Source organism: Babylonia areolata, chromosome 26, assembly GCF_041734735.1.
Source record: "Babylonia areolata isolate BAREFJ2019XMU chromosome 26, ASM4173473v1, whole genome shotgun sequence".
NCBI classification, from domain to species: Eukaryota; Metazoa; Mollusca; class Gastropoda; order Neogastropoda; family Buccinidae; genus Babylonia; species Babylonia areolata.
In genome coordinates this window covers 23249678-23267947 of record NC_134901.1, presented here as the reverse complement: position 1 = coordinate 23267947, position 18270 = coordinate 23249678, and the positions used below count along the sequence as shown (strand labels likewise).

Below are 18270 nucleotides of genomic sequence, written 5' to 3'. Positions count from 1 at the left end.
TGATAGATTTTAAAATGTAGAACTTTAGACAAGCATCACAAAAATGTTGATAAAAAGATAACTCAAGAGATAATCTGTTGGGGAGGGGAGGTGTTATAGAATATGATAGCGGGGGGGTTGGAGGCCAGGAGTTGTTGACGCCAACTCACTCTCAGCCCACTCCTTTCCCTGTCATCAAGCTGAAATTAGCAAACTATGAAATGTGACCATAGAATGGTGAATTGGATACCTTCAGTCTGAGGGATCTTGCGATATTAAACATGCATACCATAAGTGAATTACTTACCCAGTATTTACAGTGTTGCTTCAAATATCAATCACAGTTATGAGGAACACAGCACTGTGGACTGTTTTGAGAAAGGTGGCAAGATTCATATCATGATTGTTAATATTAGAGAATATATGATTTAGAGAAAAGGGTTTAAGTTCCACAAGACTGGCAACCAAAATTGACAAATGAATACTTAAGTAGCCACATGTCAGTCAGTATTTGCTATCGGTTATATTAATAAGGATAAATCGGAGTCAAAATTAAGACATTGTTGATCAGTATATTCTTTTGAACGTTTATGTCAAGATACATTATTTATGGGATATGGCACTGGCTTATATCCATTACTTACCAAGCATAAAAGTGGGACACCATTATTGATTTTGTGTAAAAATTTCAAATGTTTCTTGCGTTTGCAAAATTTCCCACAGTATTGAAAGGACACCTAGGAAACCTTGAGCTGTATGAAGATGGTAATTGTTAAGAAGAAAGAAAAATGAACAGAGAATGTGTTGCTGCAAACTCAGTGGTGTTTATGAAAACACTGTAAATCTGTGTAATGCTGGTAACCTGTGGTTTATAACTTATCTCATATAATCATGTATCTGCAGTATGTTATCCAGCTTTTACTGCACATTGAGAACCTTGTGCATAGCAGAAAACACTATTGTGGACACTCAGTTCACTGGAGGAGCATCCATGCTATAATAAAAAAAAAAAAAAAAAAAAAAAAAAAAAAAAAAATCAAACACAAAAAAATTGCATGGGATACATAAAGTTAAATGAGCATTTTAACAGATCAGACAGAAATATTAGTAAAAAGAACTTTTTTAAAAAATGAAAAGGGGGAATAACTTCAATAAGTAACAGATTTGGGGAGAAGAGTCTTACCCAGCGACATAAAGATTCTGTACAAGCATATTATTTTACTCATGAACATAACCATAATGCAGTAACTTGAGTATCAGGGGAAACTCCTTTCAGAGTGTATTTTACGTTGAACACAACATGAACATGTAACATCAGTAACCTCTTTGATGAAAACACTTGGAAAAATCAGTAAAATGTTATATAGCAGACCACTACTTTAAAAGAAAATACTTCTTTGCTTGCTTTGCTTATTTTTGGCAGTATTTCTGTTTTTTCACCATGTTTTCCAAATGTATAATACAGTGTTCTTGTTTGTGCTTGCTTACTTAGCTGTTCCTCAACATATTAGATTACTTCCTTTCCATTCTTAGTTCAGTTTGTCCATAAATTTTTGGATTGAGAGTCAAACATTGCCAATAGCATATGAAAAGTTAGTATGCAAGTGACACTATGCTTGTTTGAAAATTGGAAAGTAGTGTTTGTATTTAGACTGAAAGAACATGGCAGTTCAAGTTGTTATTCTTGTTGCTACTGATTTCAGAGACACATCAACTAAAATTTCAAATCATATATTTACAGAAAATGACCTGAAAGTCAAGATGCAGAATGTGAATTCCAACCATTCTCCAGTGAACGGAGTGTCAAATCATGTAAATCATGACAAAGAAAATTTCAAGTCACCCAGCTCCTCCAGCAAACACAATTCAAGTTCTTCGGAGCATAAGGAACGGTCCAAAGATGGCAAGCACCACTCCTCATCTTCATCCTCCTCTAAACATAAAGAGGGGTCCTCCTCCTCCTCAAAACACCGGGAGAGCTCCTCTTCCTCCAAGCACAGGGAGGGATCCTCCTCTTCCTCCAAGCACAAGGATGGCTCCTCTTCGTCCAGTTCCAGCAAGCATAAGGAGAAGAGCTCCAGCTCCTCCAAACACTCCTCCAGTTCTCACAGCTCAAGTTCCAGCTCCAAGCATAAGGATGGCAGCTCCTCCTCCAGCTCCAGCAAACACAGGGAAGGGGGGTCCTCCTCCAACAAGGAGAGTTCAAAGTCAAAGGAGGGCAGCAGCAGCAGCAGCCATTCCAAGGACAAGTCATCGTCCAGTAGCAAACATTCCGAAAAGTCCAAGTCCAGTGGATCAAGCAGTTCTGACAAGACCCGGGACAAGTCCAAGGATCACCACCACAGCAGCAGTTCCAAATCCTCTTCATCATCATCGTCAGACAAACACAGGTTTGTCACCGAGTCTGTGTACGCTTGTTTTTGTGTGCACATTTATTATGTGCTTAACCATATGCATGTTATTTTAGAACATTCACTGTTTTAATATTATGAATTGACTATGAAATAGTCTGTGCAAAGCAAGGCCAATATTTTGGCAACTCACTCACTCATTATCTTTTACAGCCTTGAATGGTCCTTATGTTTTCCTTTCATTTTAATTTTAAACATTGCAGCAGTCAGTTAATACAGAATAAGTTAACCAGACAAATAAACTTATAAAAGCAACGGTGCTGTTGGTTGGCAACTTGTGTTGGGCATTGCATGTCAGATCTTTGTTAAAAGATGCCTTCCTCTGCACAACACTTTTTTTTTTTACAGTTGGAATTAATGATTGTTGGTTTCTTAGTTTCCTAATGACCCAGAGTTTTTGCATATTACTTTGCTGAAACTTATGACAAGAGTACCTAATAGTTTAAGGGACAGAAATGTATTTTGGTTTATGATTTTACCAGATCTAAGGACGGCAGCAGTTCAATCAAAAGGGAAAAGGAATCTAGCAGTGGCAGCAGCAAGACCTCACAAGAGGACAAAACTACCAAAGTGGAAGAGAAGTCCCCAAGCATACGAGTTAAGGAAGAACCTCTGTCGCCCACCAAAACATCGGCAGCATCTCCAAAGAAAGAACGGGCACCGTCACAGTCACCTGTAAAAGAAGTCAAGTCACCCAAGAAAGAAGTCAAAACTGAGGTCAAAGAAGAACCTGAAAGCGATGATGATGAAAAGCCTTTGGTGAGTTCATAACTTTTCCAAAATATGTGACATTTGAATCTTCCAGAAAAAAGAAAATTTAAATTTGTTTAGAAGTTGATTGGTTGAGAAATTGGTTCTTCATTTCTCTGTGCATCATTTGGATCATCCCATTAAACTGGTGTTCTGGTGATTTATATTTTTCCCCTTTTATGATTAAGAAATTTTGATTGTCTTATTTGTGGTGAATCATTATATGCTTATTTTTATGTGAAAGTATGTCAATTGAATTACTGTTTTTTTCTGAATGATGTTATTCTAGATTTGTGAAATTACTTTATTGAGTTTCCTTAAACATTATTTTTGATTAGAAAAAAAAGCAAATAAACACATGAAACAGTAAATTGAGATTGAAGATTTAAATGCAGGTAGCATGCCAGATTTGGGCAACTTTTCATTGTTGAATCATTAAAGTGTTTCTGATTTCTCCTTTCTCCTTATATTTGGATTTTGATATTGTGCAAAGAAATTTCACATTTGTTGAGTGGCTTCTGTTTTAATTATTTGATATTGATGTAATTAAAATTTGTTTTCTTTAGTCAATGCGGATGAAGGAGAGTTCTCCCACCAAGACTGTGAAACGCGAAAGGGAAGAGTCAGATGAGGATGATGAACCTCTGTCATCCAGGTAAGTGGGATTGGGAAGAGGTTTCATTTTGGCACCTTGTATGAAAATGAAATTATGTATTTATACTTGAACTAGTCTCCCTTATACTTGAACTTGTCCCGCTAATAATAAATAAATCCTCTTTTTTTTTCTTCTTTTTTTTTCTTTTTTTTAACACAGTCATATCTTGTTTGACAGTGTGTTCTACATTTGCAAGTACCAAACTGAAAGAACAAATCAGATGATAAATATTGATATTGTGTCCTCTTCATCTGATACTCAGGAAATGTGATTTCTTGTGTCCAGGGCAAACAAAGTAAAGAAGGTGAAGACCGAAGAAAAACCAAAACCCCAGAAGAGAAAAGGCAGAGACGACGAAGATGAAATTTTGCCTGCCAAAAAGGTGAGTTTTGTGTACTTCTGTGCTGTTAGGTTTGCTTTTGTACCAGTCCCTTATTAACCATACACTTAGAGAAACAGTTGATTTAAGAATTCCTCCAGTAATATGTCCAGAAATAAGATTGTCAATATGGAAAATTTCCTGTTAATAGGATATGCAGGTGTTTTTTTTCATTGGTTAGAAAAGCCGCATGCATATGTATACATTTTTCCCAACTTAAATCATGACCTCTGCAGCAGGCAAGGATCAGACCAGTGGTCAGCATGTAATGCCACAGTATTGGCGCAGGCAGCAAAGTCATCAAATGCCAAATTTCAACATGACCGATTGACATGGTGGCCAGAAAAGCTGTGGAGTTACACCTGTTTAATGTGACTTTGTTGATTGTTCTTGTCATAGGCCAAGAAAGGCAAGAAGGAAGAAGGGAAGGAAGGTGGGCGAGTGAAGAAGGAGAAGGAGGAGCCGGTGGTGTGGAAGTGGTGGGAGGAAGAGAAGCGTGAGGATGGCGTCAAGTGGACCTACCTGGAGCACAAGGGCCCAGTCTTTGCTCCGCCCTATGAGCCCTTGCCTGCCGACATCAAATTCTACTATGATGGTGAGTGATGGAGAATGGTGAGCCACTGCTTTTAGATGAAACATTTTGCTTTGACAAGTACTCCTAAAGGTACTATGGTTCTCTGACAATAATTAACTGTGAATAGTCTTTGGAGAGTTGCTTTATTATAATGTTTCACAGAAAACTCTGTTTTTAACTTAATAAGAAAACAATCCTTGAAAAAGAAAATTATAGCAGATAACTGCAGTATATGCTAACATAAATGTACATGCATATAAACCAGAGAGAAAAAATACTTGCCCTCAGTCTGACAGTCACTTGTTTATACATGCATTTGTTTGCACAGAAACATTTCAATGTTCAGAACTTTTTGTGTGGGTCAGCTATGACCAAAGTGTTTTCTCTGTGTGGGACAGGTCATGCAATGAAGTTGGAGCCAGAGACAGAAGAGGTGGCCACATTTTATGCGAAGATGTTGGACCATGACTACACCACCAAAGAAGTTTTTAACCAAAACTTTTTCAAAGACTGGCGCAAGGTAATCTTCTGGGGTTGGTTGTTTTTTGTGGGGTTTTTGTTTGTTTGTTTCTTTCTTTCTTTCTTTGTTTTTTGTTTTTAAATGATGTTTTTTTGTTTTTAAATGATTGCCGAATCTGCCATAGCCTTCCACAAAGCCAAAAACTTGAGTTTTTTTATGTTGGTTGATAAGAATGATTGAGGTGATTTTTAAATTTGAGACCATATGTCAGGATCTCAGTCTCTGCTTTCTTTCATAGTGTATCCAAGCATCAGCCAGACCCAAGAGCACCCAGTTGCCTTTGATATGGACCCCTGGGTCACAGGGAGGTTTAAACGTGCCATTGCTGTGTTTTTATTTCCTCCAGGTGATGACCAAAGCGGAGAAGGAGAAAATTACTGATCTGAAGAGATGCAATTTCACTGAAATGAACGAGTACTTCAAAGTGAAGAATGAGCAGCGTAAGAACATGTCCAAGGAAGAAAAACTGGTAAGTCAATGTCTTGCCTTTTTTTCTTCTTTTTTTTAAATTTTATTCTGTTTGTGGGTTTAGGTGGTTTTGTGATCATTAAAGTGGAGTGATAACATGTTGAAAGGTTGGATGATGTTACAAAGGGAAAGTGAATTACTACAAAGGGAAGTTGGAAGTGATTGTAAAGAGAAAAGTGATGGTGTCTGTGGGAGTGAGGGGGGTTTGGAATCGCAGCACAGGAGTGAAGTGATTGTACAGAGGTAATTGGTACATGGGATCAGCACTGAGAGTCAAAACCGGCAGTATTAAGAGAGAGGGAAGTGATGTGAATATCCTCTTCATGATTTGTGGTCTCCTGGGATTGCCAGCATGCATCTCTTCTTTTTTTCTTTCTTTCTTTCTTTCTTTTTTTTCTTTCTTTCTTTCTTTCTTTTTTTAATTTTTTTTTAAATTTTATTAATTTTTAATTAAATAATTTATTTTATTTTATTTTTTACCTTTTTTCTTTCTAAAGTTGATCTACTTTCACGCAAGTTCAATATGTTCCACAACGTGGCACGTAGGAAAGACTACAACTCCTTTTGTGAGCAGCCAGTTGTTGTTTGCAGATTCTGAAGAAGAAGAACGAGGAGATCACAAATGAGTATGGCTTTTGCGTCATCGATGGCCACAAAGAGAAGATTGGCAACTTCAAGATCGAGCCCCCAGGTCTGTTCCGTGGCCGTGGAGATCACCCCAAACAGGGCATGCTGAAGCGCCGGGTTGTGCCCGAAGATGTCATCATCAACTGCAGCAAGTCAGTGTTCAGATCTAAGGAGTGCTGTCTTTTTCTGTGTTTGTTTGGGTTTTTTTTTGTTTTTTGTCTGATTTGTGTAAACCAGAGACTTGTTTGTACCTGTGCAATACTGCATTATTCTGTTTGGATAAGTGTTGCCCATATGCACACTGCATTCTACAGTGGTTTATCAAAAAAAAACAACCAACGGATTTAAGGAGGAACGCTGACATATTTGCCATAATATCCATAATACACTATACCACTGCACTAATTACATTGCACTGTAATACTCTACCAACACTTCATTGCACAACATAGCAACATTTCATGTTTAAATGTGTTGGTCAGCTGATCTTCCATGATCTGTTGTGAAATAAAACCATGGGTGTCCCCTGGCAATTGTGTAAGATACATATAATATATTCATTTTTGTATACATTGTGAAGGTAGATACAAAAAACCACCATTTTTGTACACACTGTGAAAGTAAGGATTGTGCATGGTGATGAACAAAAACAAAGTCTAAAAACCCTCCCCTCCCCAGTCCAAAAATTGAAATTTGAAATTTAGCTGCTTGGCACAGCTGATCCTCAGTCATCATTATTCAGCAGTTCAGTAGACACAGCTACTAAGCTGATATACACATACTCACCCCCCCCCCCCCCCCCTTTTTTTGACGTTGTCGAAAAATGACAGCACTGGTATGTTGCCTAAGCATAGAATGGCAGACATTTGGCAACAAAAGACTTGATGTCCCTGGTGTCTCTGGGACAGGGTTGTGTAATTGCCCAGGTAGGTACCATCACGAAGGGGCATACGGAAGGCTTGGTGGCTTCTCTGCCTGAGTGTGGCATGTTGGAGTAACCTGCAGAAAGTTGTCGGCAGTCAATGGCTGGGTTGGATCAGGCTGTGGAAGTGCATTTCATGTGGGGAGGTTACCAACTTCCGGGAAGTTATCGGCCGTAATTTCGTCTGCTCCGCATGGGCGGATAGTTTGCACAGGACAGGAATGTCAGACCCCTGCCGGAGTCTGCACTAGTTGGGTCACGGTAAGTATGTTATTTAAACGTAATTTTAGATAGAAAATTTCCTTTGATAGATACAGTATCATTATGAAAATGTTGCACAGTCTCTCCTTTACTAATAGTCGCAGTCTTGGATTCTAGTATAATATGATCTAACTGATGTTTGTGTGTGCGTGTGTGTGTGTGCGTGCTTTAGGGACTCCACAGTTCCCAAGGCACCTGATGGTCACAGGTGGAAGGAGGTTCGCCATGACAACCACGTCACCTGGCTCAGCAGCTGGACAGAGAACATCCAGGGCTCTGTGAAATATGTCATGTTGAATGCTGCCTCCAAACTAAAGGTATGGAGCTCGTCATGTCTGCTGTGCAGCTGTAGAGACACCCTAGCTACATAGATGTATAAGAGAAATTGTTCTTGAGATTACAGAATACGTTTTGTTCGACTATTAGGTGAGAGAGAGAGATGTTAGATATCAAAATCTAAGCTGGAAAAATGAAGATAGTGTTTGCATTACATTTGATTCCCCATTTTGTAGCTTGTCATTCTTTTTCAGATTTCAAGTTTTTGTAGTAACTTTGGGAATGTATGTTTATGTTTGTTTATATAGAAACCAAGGTTATTTTATTTTTTAAGTAGATAATTTAGTTGTTAGGGAATTGTTGGCTTGTAGTGATAGTACCTTAAATCAGCAGTTAAAAAAAATTCTTTTTTTTTCACAATGTTCTTTTAACTTTGTGCCCAGGAATAGTATACAGAGGTGTTACTTGTTGGTTGGTATGATAAATTGATGGTTTATTTTGTTTATTGAATTTGGCCAGGTAAACAGTATGTATCCTTCTTTTTTTCTTTTTTTTTTTTAATTTAGCTTTGTGGCTCTGGAGCATTGACAATGCCCTCATCACATGCAGTGAGGTATCTTATGTGTGTCATTACCAGTTTTATCACTGCTTATTCTGCAGGGAGAGAAGGACTGGCAGAAATACGAAACTGCCCGTCGCCTGCACAAATGTGTGGACAAGATCCGTGCCAGCTACCAGGATGACTGGAAGTCCAAAGAGATGAGAGTGCGACAGCGTGCTGTGGCTCTCTACTTCATTGACAAGGTCAGTCGTTTGGCTTCCATACAGTGATACTCTTTTCACGCTTTGTTTCTTTTCAACTGCCACTGGAGGGGCAGGGAGGCAACGTTTGGTTTTTGTTGTCGTTTTTGTTATTCTGGGATGATTTCACACATTAATCCCTTCTTGCTTCATGCAGGAGCAAAGATGGAAAGCTGATGAAAATGAGCTGTTCAGCTAAGTTCTTACCCAGCAGGGGTTTGTAATATTTTCACTTTAGAAGAGGTGATTTCTTACTGCCGTTCCGATCACTGGTTGTTTATCAGCTGCATTGGCCAAGTTTGTAGAAGGAATGGATAAGGTTTAACCAACACTCTGTGGGGAAAAGCACTTGCTGGGTTTTTGCAGACTCAGGAGGACCAGGACAGTTTAGTGTTCATAAAATTTCTGTGGATTGCCAGGTTGTTCATTGTAACAGGTGTGTTTTAAATGGTGTGACATGTTCTCTAACTTCAGTCTGTGCAATAACTTTTCATTTTCTTTCTCAAAAAGGAATAGGACATAAGAGGAAGAAGAGAAAGATGGATGTTATTGTAATGGACATTCATATTGCCTGTTTGCAGCTGGCCCTTAGAGCAGGTAATGAAAAGGAAGAGGGGGAGACGGCGGACACAGTAGGTTGCTGCTCTCTGCGCGTGGAGCATCTCACTCTGCATGAGGAGAAGGACGGCAAAAACTATGTGGTGGATTTTGACTTCCTCGGTAAGGATTCCATCCGCTACACCAACTCCATCCCTGTGGAGAAACGGGTTTTCAAGAACCTGCAGATCTTCATGGAGAACAAGCAGAAGGAGGATGACATCTTTGACAGGCTGAATGTAAGCCTCTTCTGACTTAATATTTCTTTCCTCTTTTGTTTTTATGTCTGCTTTTGTTGTGTGCGCAGGCCAGTTAATGCATGTAGACAGATTAACACAGCAGTTCTTGTCAAGACAACCCCAGCATTCTAATCATTTAAAACAAAGGAAGAGGGGTTTGTGAGGAGTGAAATACTCATTTAGGTCTTGTCTTATACAAACAGTAGATAATGTAATGTAATTTTAAAAGCTGTGAGGTAAACCAGTCATTTGTAGTTAAGCTGTCACTGCGAGAAAGCTGTGCCATAAGGAAGAGCAGTTTTAGTTCTAGTTGCAAAGAGGCGTCTAAAGTGTGTGGACTGATCTGTGTACACAGCACCACATCAGCATGTGGACTGATTATGCAGATGTCTCAGAGAACAAGTGGAAATCTGTTGCATTGGAATTAAGCGTTAGGGGTCATATAATCTACTGTTAGCTATAGCCAGTGTGCTGGTTCTGTTCAGTTTGTTAATCAGTTTTAGTATATTGGAAGAGGGGTGTTTTTTTGCTGTGAAAGTGGACATGAGAAGTTTGTCTCAGACTGTGTGCTGACCACAGATATGGTGTGTGTGTGTGTGTGCAGACGTCTTTGCTGAACAAGCACCTCCAGGACCTGATGGAGGGTCTGACAGCCAAAGTGTTCCGTACCTACAACGCCTCCCACACTCTACAGGAGCAGCTCAACCTTCTCACCAACCGTATGTATCTCCTACCTCCTCTCCTTCATTGGGCCCAGCCTAAATTGATTGCACCATTTTGTAAGGGAGTCTCCAGCAACAGGTCACCACACATTTTACGGTGGTACCTATAGACTTGCTAGTGTTTCATTTCTGGGTTAAAACCTGAAAGGAATGTCTCGGGTTAAATGGATGAATCCCCCGTGTGGGGATGCCGGGGGTCTTTCAGTGTAAATAGCATCCTCGCCTTCTGGAAATTCTGTGCTAGAAATTTCCCCTTTTCTATCACTCTTTGTTTCTGCCTTTTTTTCTTTCTTCACTGTTGTCTCCTTTTTCTGCCTTCCTAGTCTATTCCCCTTTCTTTTTCAAGCAAGCCTTGACACTTTTTTCTCTTTTCCGCAGTCTATGATGTACTATCTGTGCTGTTTTGCTCTGGCGATTAGGTAGTGAGATGTAAACACTGGGATGGGCACTAGCTTCCCATTCTGCAGTGTTATTTGCCTATATGGCCTTTTTTTTGGTGGTTTTTTGTTTGTTTGTTTGTTTGTTTGTTTTTTTGTTGTTGTTTTTTTTTTTTTTTTTGCTTTGAAGTATTGTTTTTTTCCTTATTTTGCAGTTTTTTGTAATCTGGGGATGATGAATTAAGCAGAATGGCTGGCATCCTGAGCATGGCCTGGTCTTATTTGCCATAAGAAGCTAAATGGTTGGGATACTGTGTCATGAACTGTGTTTTGTGGGTTTGTCTTAGTGTTTTTCTGTAAATGTGACAGTTTCATGTTGACGCGGTTGAGCATTGTATGGTTTGACAGTCCTGATATGGCCCTGTGTGGTCCGCTGGACTATAAGCAACAAAAACAAAAACAAGAACAAATGGATGAACCTGGTCAGAGAATGGAAATACCCATACTCATGGTGTAGTTCCCACCTGTCCTCAGATGATAGGTTCTGTTTATTGTGTACAGAAGTGCTGGAAATGTGCTCATATTTTGTCTTTGAGGAATGTGTGATCAGTTTGAATTTAGAACTGTTGTGTTCTGTTTTGTGAAGAAAAAATTGTTTGGATTTCCCCATTGCAATTTAAAAAAAAAATTTTTTTTAAGAGCCTGTTTTGGGTTTTATGGGCGTATGTGATGAGTGAAGCAGTGGCCTAGTGGTAACGTGTTAACCAAGAAAGCAGGAAAATCTGTCCATATGGGATCAAATCCCACACTTGACAGAATTTTTTTCCCCTCTGCTTGACGTTGAGTTGTGGTCTGAGCACGAAGCATTCAGATGAGGTTATAAACTGGTCCTGTGTGTAGCATGCACTTAGTGCACGTTAAATAACCCATGGCAACGAGGGAGCTGTCCTCAGCAAAATTTCATGGTAAAATCCACTCTGATATACGTGTGTATGTGCATGTGTACGACTGAAGCCTGACTGAAAGACACAGGAAATGAATCATGAGCACATTAAGGCAACTTTCAGTCAGCTGTACCCAGGTAGGCAGCCTGTTGTAAAATTGATGTGTTTGTAAAGTGCTTAGAGCTTGGTTTCAGACTGAGGATATTTACTGTATACATATCCATGTTGGTCAGTCAAGCAATGCTTGTTTCAGCGGATGACAATGTGAATGCCAAGATCCTGTCCTACAACCGTGCCAACCGTGCTGTGGCTGTGCTGTGCAACCATCAGCGTGCCGTGCCAAAGACCTTTGCCAAATCCATGGAGAACCTGCAGAACAAGGTGGGTGGGGCATCGCAGTTCTGCAGTTCACCCTGTTAGGACAAAAGAACATTCATTGTGAAATATTTGAAACCTTGGCACTCATTTATCTTAGATCACATCTCTCTCTCTCTCTCTCTCTCTCTCTCTCTCTCTCTCCAGCAGCAATTTTGTTCAACCATTCATGTTCACTTTATGTGCTTTTGTTCTTCCTGAACTCATAGTCAGTTGAAATGAATTTATAAATTCTACGCGCGCATGCACACACGCACACGCTTATATCTGTCTTGATGGAAAGGTGGATGGGATTAACTGCTTGAAATCAGCCAAAACAGGAGACCAGGCAGGAAAGACAACAAAGTGACCAGTACCATGACACAGTGTGTTCACTTGTGTGCAGATCGCAGCCAAGAAGAAGGACATCAAGCAGTGCAAGAAGGACATCAAAGACATCAAGGCTGACTACAAGGCCACCAAGACCGCCAAGGCCAGGACGTGAGTTGTTTGGGAACACTTGTCCTTTTCTCTCTGCAGGTGCAAGTGTTGGAGAGCGTGATGTTGAAAGAACGAAAGTTTCATAGGACCTTTCCAACAGTCCCCTTTGGAACTATGTTACTTATGGATGAAGGCTATAGATCCTTGATAAACATTTTGGTGTCTTTTTTTTCTTTTTTTGGGGGGGGGGGGGGGGAGGGGAGGGTGATACTTTTTTGTGGCTCTGTAAAACTGTCTTTTAATTACACATACTTAACCGTGACCCAACTAGTGCAGACTCCGGCAGGGGTCTGACATTCCTGTCCTGTGCAAACTACTATCCGCCTATGCGGAGCAGACGAAACTACGGCCGATAACCTCCCGGAAGTAGGTAACCTCCCCTTTGTCCCGCTGGTTATCGCCCTCTTTTTCCGGCAGCCATCATGACTCCTGTTCCTGTGCTCTTCATACGGCTAAGTTTTTTTGTATTTTCTGTCTGTCTGTCGCTTCCCTGGCGTTCTTGTTTGTTGTCAAATTATGTCTCCAACCAGGTCACATAATTATGTAGCTCGATTGGGGAATCGTGCTAAAATTAAGGCAATCGATTCGCTGACACTCTGGGCCCTCTACTCCTGGCCCTGTAAACAACGCCAACCCGCCGCCTTCTCCACTTCCACCACTCCCTCCGGTCGACTCCAGACCTCCGCCACCTCCTACACCTCCTCTGGTGACTTCTAGAGATTTGTGGTCACTCACTCAGGTCAGTGTTACCTTTCATGTCATTTTTATCGCTCCGCGAACTTACTCGACGCGATCCGCGTTTTCTCGGCCCTGCCAGTCGGCAGTGTACAAGTCGATCTCCTCTATCTCTTTACCATAACCACAGTTGTCCAGTGGAATGGCCACAATCCCTTTGGGGAAATTAATAAAAAAAAAATAAAAAAAAATAAAAAAAGGCAGGTTGTTTTGGATCCGCACGTTAGACTGGGCCCTATGTGCGATGCGTCCGTGGTGGCGGCCGTGACATCGGATCACGCGACCCCCCACGCGGCATGCCTCGACCGTCTCGGATCCAATGGCGACCGAGGCGCGTAGGGATGCCCTCCCCTGGTGTAGGGAGGAAGGTGGACCACTAAGGGACACGCCCATACGCGTGTACCCCCCCCTTGTCCGGACCACCCGATCCAAGGGAGGCAACCCCTGCTTCAGCACCCTTGCCGGTGACCGCCGCAGTTATTTCCCTTGCACCGGCACTGCTCCTCGCCTTCAGTGCGAGTGTGTGCACGGTCCTACCAAGCTATGCGGTGATGACCCCATCTGCCACACCGCCGAGTGCTGCTGTTTCCCATCCACTAATGGTGTCTCAGCAAGCTACTCAACCAAACAATCAGCAACTCATCGCTAAACTTGCTGCAGCAATTATGCACCACTCTGCCTACTGGTGCCGCGCCTTGCGCCTGCACCGCCCCTCGCCCACAGAGCAAGTACGTGCACGCCCCATTGGAACTTCGGCAGTGTTGGATTCTTCTGCCCCATTGCCTAACTCTGCTGTTACCCAGACTAATATTGGCACTTCCACGTTGGAGTACCTCTTATATCATATCATATATCAATATCAAGGCGTGCAGGCCTGACAAGGCCTTTTACCTCCTTGAAGTGGGGAAGAAAAAGAGAGTCCCCACGTATGTCTGTTGCATTTTTCAACATTGAGTGCGCAGTGCTTGAAAAATCAGTAAATATGTAAATGAGTTTTGTATTTAAAGTTTTTACAATGAATATCAAGAAAATTTTTAAATGTATTAATAACTCGATCCTGCCTCTCGGCAGTGCTCGGGCCGATCTTGTCTGTCACTTTATCCATCAACACACAACAACTGACAACTGATCGTCGGTCCTCTCGCAGGAGCTATTCGCGAGATTGGACCGCCGTTCAGCAACAGGGGGATGCACACCCCACGGCAAGCCGACGGACTTGTCACCCCCTCGTCCACGACGCCCATAACACTGGATTACGGCGCTGTCATGCCACATGCCCCGACCATCTCGCGTCCGATGGCGACCGATTCGGGTTGGGATGCCCACGGCACTAAGGGACATTATAATTATTCCCTTTGCGCTCGTTTTCACCTGTGTCGGTTACGGTGGCATCGAACCACGGACTCTCACACACAACATGACACTCCTCCCTGTTCAGCGAGGACACGTCGCACCAGGGGGATATGTGCTCTAAAGACACCTCCCTTTTCGACGATTTTCGGCGCCAAGGGAGGCAACTCCACATTTGTAACCTAGGCGCTCGAAGCTGTGGTTAGTTTCGCCGACACAGCACATCACTCCTGCCCCCTGTGCTGTCCACCAACGATGTTTTCTTTCGGTTTCTCATTGGGTCCTCATGCCCAGTCAGGGACTTTACACATCTTTGCATAGCAACTGCACTTTTCTTGCTGTTTCTCAGGCTATTGGCCACAGGAAATACATCACAATATTTCCCTTTCTATCCATTTGATTTATTATCACAAGCAACAATCACGAAATATATATATATACATAAAAAAAACACACAAAAAACACACACATATATACATATATATGAGATATATTGCTACATTCATACACATTTCTGCTTTCACTTATAGATGCGTACTTATCCCTCGGTATACACATGTGTATGTGCTTATGGGATAGGTTCAGACGACTTTCATATTAACATGTACAATTATATTTCTATCTCTATTCATTGACATCTATTCATTGAGATTCCCTACATAGCAATATAGGCACACTTGCATTTGCGGCCTTCTGTTCACAATGCCCAGAACTCTGCCTCTACGTACTGGCACTTTATTCATATGCGTATGTACATCTCATATGTAGGTGCCTTGACAGATTCCTTTCCATTGATGATTATGCACACTTACCCATTTACTTGGGTATATCTGTGCACGCTACACGTATGCTTATACAGCCGCTTATTTCTTGTGTCTCGATCTCTTGTCATTGGCATACTTCTGACATCATCACTTGAGCTGATGGAAGTTTTTATTCCCTTGGCACATATATGTATTCATTTTCATAAATTCATCCCTACCTTGCTTTTGGAGGACGACTGCACTCACAAAAAAAAAAAAATAAAAAAATAAAAAATAATAATAGCCTCATTCACGCCTGAATGTATGCTCCTTCACATTTCAGTAGTGGCTGGTGCTTAGGGATCCACACACACCCCCTTCACACCCACAGGGCTAAGAATGCCTCTCTTGGTGCAAGGACGGACAAGGCAACCCAACTCATTTGCCTGCAACAATCACCCATAAGGCTGGAGATGCACAAGGAGGGATGAGGCAGTCCAACTTTGAGGTGCCACTCTGGACACACATGCCTTTCATTCCTTCCAAGTTTGTAAGGCATCCCTTCTTTCTCCCCTTGCCTACAACAACCCTTGGTTGGCACCACTGTGATTGCGACAAAAGCTCCACACAGGCCCTACATCCTAGCCAGCCTTCCCATGAAGAGGTGTCTATCTTGCCTTACAAGTTTTAGCGGACCCAAAAACTGCCCACTGGGCAGGAGACAATCACCCTCAGCCCATCTCTTCTACTCCTCTCTAGTAGCAGAAGGCCTGGGTCATAATTGTTTTCCTCTACATTTGGGAGAAAGGCATATTGATGAGGACGGATGCGTCCCACAAAGCACAACGAACCTTCCATTAGCCACAGGGGTGTACCTTTCTGCCCACTCATACCAGCACGGCAGATGCCGCATTCAAGCACATCAGTTCACCCCATCACCTTGCTTGAACACAAATCCAGCATCAACGTCTCAAACAATTGGCGTTTGAAAGCACTTTCTGCACTTAAGTCTTCCCTGCCCGATCCTTTCAGCCTCTACACACAACCACTGCTGTGGTTACAGATCCATTCCTCCTCAAGCACTGTCTTTCCAATGAGACACTTCCAGGGGTTTCTAGTCTAGGCAGGCTATCCCATCATGGAGCCCTTCGGTCAAGGGCCTGTCAGAGGATGACTTCGTTGTCACTTCGGAAGCAAGCACCATGTCTTTCTGACACACGGTTGCACCACAAGACCCCGTCAACTCTTTCCGGCTTCCTTACATTGCAACATACCTGCATGGTGAACACCTTCGTCCCTGAAGCACACAGCAGCTGTTTCCTGATTTACCCATGCTGATTGGTGTCCTCCTAGGAACAGTATATGATAATCAGTCGTGTACGACAGTCTCCGTCAGAACAGCAGAGGAGGCATCTGCTGTCCAGTCTATTCGGGCTGGAATTCGATTATACAATTTATAGTAGAGAGTGTTTTGCCCAAGTTGCATCCCTGGTCCCTCAATCAAGAGGGCCTTAGGACTCATCATTGGGACGGTTCCCAAAGGCTACTTAGGCCTAAGGCTACAGCACTAAGTCCCAGTGCAATTTGACTTCTAGTCTGAGAGACATAGTCATTCATGAAAGACTAAGCTGCAAATGATTTCCCTTTGCAATTAAGAAACCACTGATAATACAGCTCTCACCTTGCAGTTGGCCATACTAAAAACGTATGTCAGATCAGTGCTTTGATGTCAATAGCCAGTACAACACATCTTGAGCCACTTACCTCCCTGCCCCGCCCCGCTCCATCCCAGACTCAGTGCGCACCACACACAGCCAGAGGCCTGTCATGGATCCGGTCCCCTTTCTCACTAAAGAACCTTCAGCAAAAATTTTCCCCATGGAAATCCTCTTCCATTTGGGAATTCCACCACAGAATGAGACTCAGTAACCTGTGGGCACATGAAATGCACTTCCACAGCCTGGTCCAACCCAGCCATTGACTGCCGACAACTTTCTGCAGGTTACTCCAACATGCCACACTCAGGTAGAGAAGCCACCAAGCCTTCCGTATGCCCCTTCGTGATGGTACCTACCTGGGCAATTACACAACCCTGTCCCAGAGTCACCAGGGACATCAAGTCTTTTGTTGCCAAATGTCTGCCATTCTATGCATAGGCAACATACCAGTGCTGTCATTTTTTTGACAACGTCAAAAAAAGGGGGGGGGGAGTGCCCATCGCCTGTCAGCTCGCATGGAGGAGCTCTACAGATCTGGCTGTCATGCCTGAGGCAGGCCCAACACGGTGACTTACCTCTGTCTCGTGCCACAGTTTCCTTCAAACACAAAACCACTTCCACTATCGGCCCACATCCATTGTGGAATCATCAGATCAAACCACATGCGCACCTCCTTGCATTGACGCTCATCCGCTCAGCTGTGGTCCACAGACCTCCCCCACAATACAGCTGTGGACCTCTGCCTTCTTTACCCACACGAATGGCCTTAGGCGACACAGTACACTCTACTTTCGTCAAATTCTACTTGAGGGACACCTATCGCTTGAGGGATGATGGTTCATCGACTTCTACCAGAGAGACGTCGCACGCCTGCGGGTTGATGGCGCAAGAGCCATCGCTTCTGTGGTAGCTGCACAACAGACCATCACAGCACACAGACAGTAGAACAGGCGAGCCCTCCACCTTGTCGCGCTATTCTGCACTAGTTGGGTCACGGTTAAGTATGTGTAATTAAAAGGAAATTTTCTATCTAAAATTACGTTTAAATAACATACTTACCGTGACCCAAATTTAAGACCCTCCCGTCCTTCCCGCTTCCTGTTCTCCCTGCTTGCTGCACTGGTGATGGCATATTGCCGTCAAAAGAGGGCGATAACCAGCGGGACAAAGGGGAGGTTACCTACTTCCGGGAGGTTATCGGCCGTAGTTTCGTCTGCTCCGCATAGGCGGATAGTAGTTTGCACAGGACAGGAATGTCAGACCCCTGCCGGAGTCTGCACTAGTTGGGTCACGGTAAGTATGTTATTTAAACGTAATTTTAGATAGAAAATTTCCTGTATTTACAATTATTGCTTCAAATAGTGATG

At 42.5% G+C, this 18270-nt stretch overlaps 1 protein-coding gene across 1 annotated transcript in view; it reads left to right on the top strand.

The window, feature by feature from the left end:
- LOC143300645 (DNA topoisomerase I, mitochondrial-like) overlaps window positions 1–18270 on the top strand; it is a 29426-nt gene that overhangs the window by 2611 nt on the left and 8545 nt on the right. Inside the window, exons 3-16 of the mRNA XM_076614465.1 lie at window positions 1721–2369; window positions 2873–3149; window positions 3707–3795; window positions 4081–4177; window positions 4574–4769; window positions 5147–5268; window positions 5615–5737; window positions 6328–6515; window positions 7719–7863; window positions 8483–8626; window positions 9205–9459; window positions 10064–10178; window positions 11756–11883; window positions 12263–12357. Coding sequence (XP_076470580.1) covers window positions 1721–2369; window positions 2873–3149; window positions 3707–3795; window positions 4081–4177; window positions 4574–4769; window positions 5147–5268; window positions 5615–5737; window positions 6328–6515; window positions 7719–7863; window positions 8483–8626; window positions 9205–9459; window positions 10064–10178; window positions 11756–11883; window positions 12263–12357 — 2623 coding nt within the window. The remainder of the gene's footprint in view (window positions 1–1720; window positions 2370–2872; window positions 3150–3706; window positions 3796–4080; window positions 4178–4573; window positions 4770–5146; window positions 5269–5614; window positions 5738–6327; window positions 6516–7718; window positions 7864–8482; window positions 8627–9204; window positions 9460–10063; window positions 10179–11755; window positions 11884–12262; window positions 12358–18270) is intronic.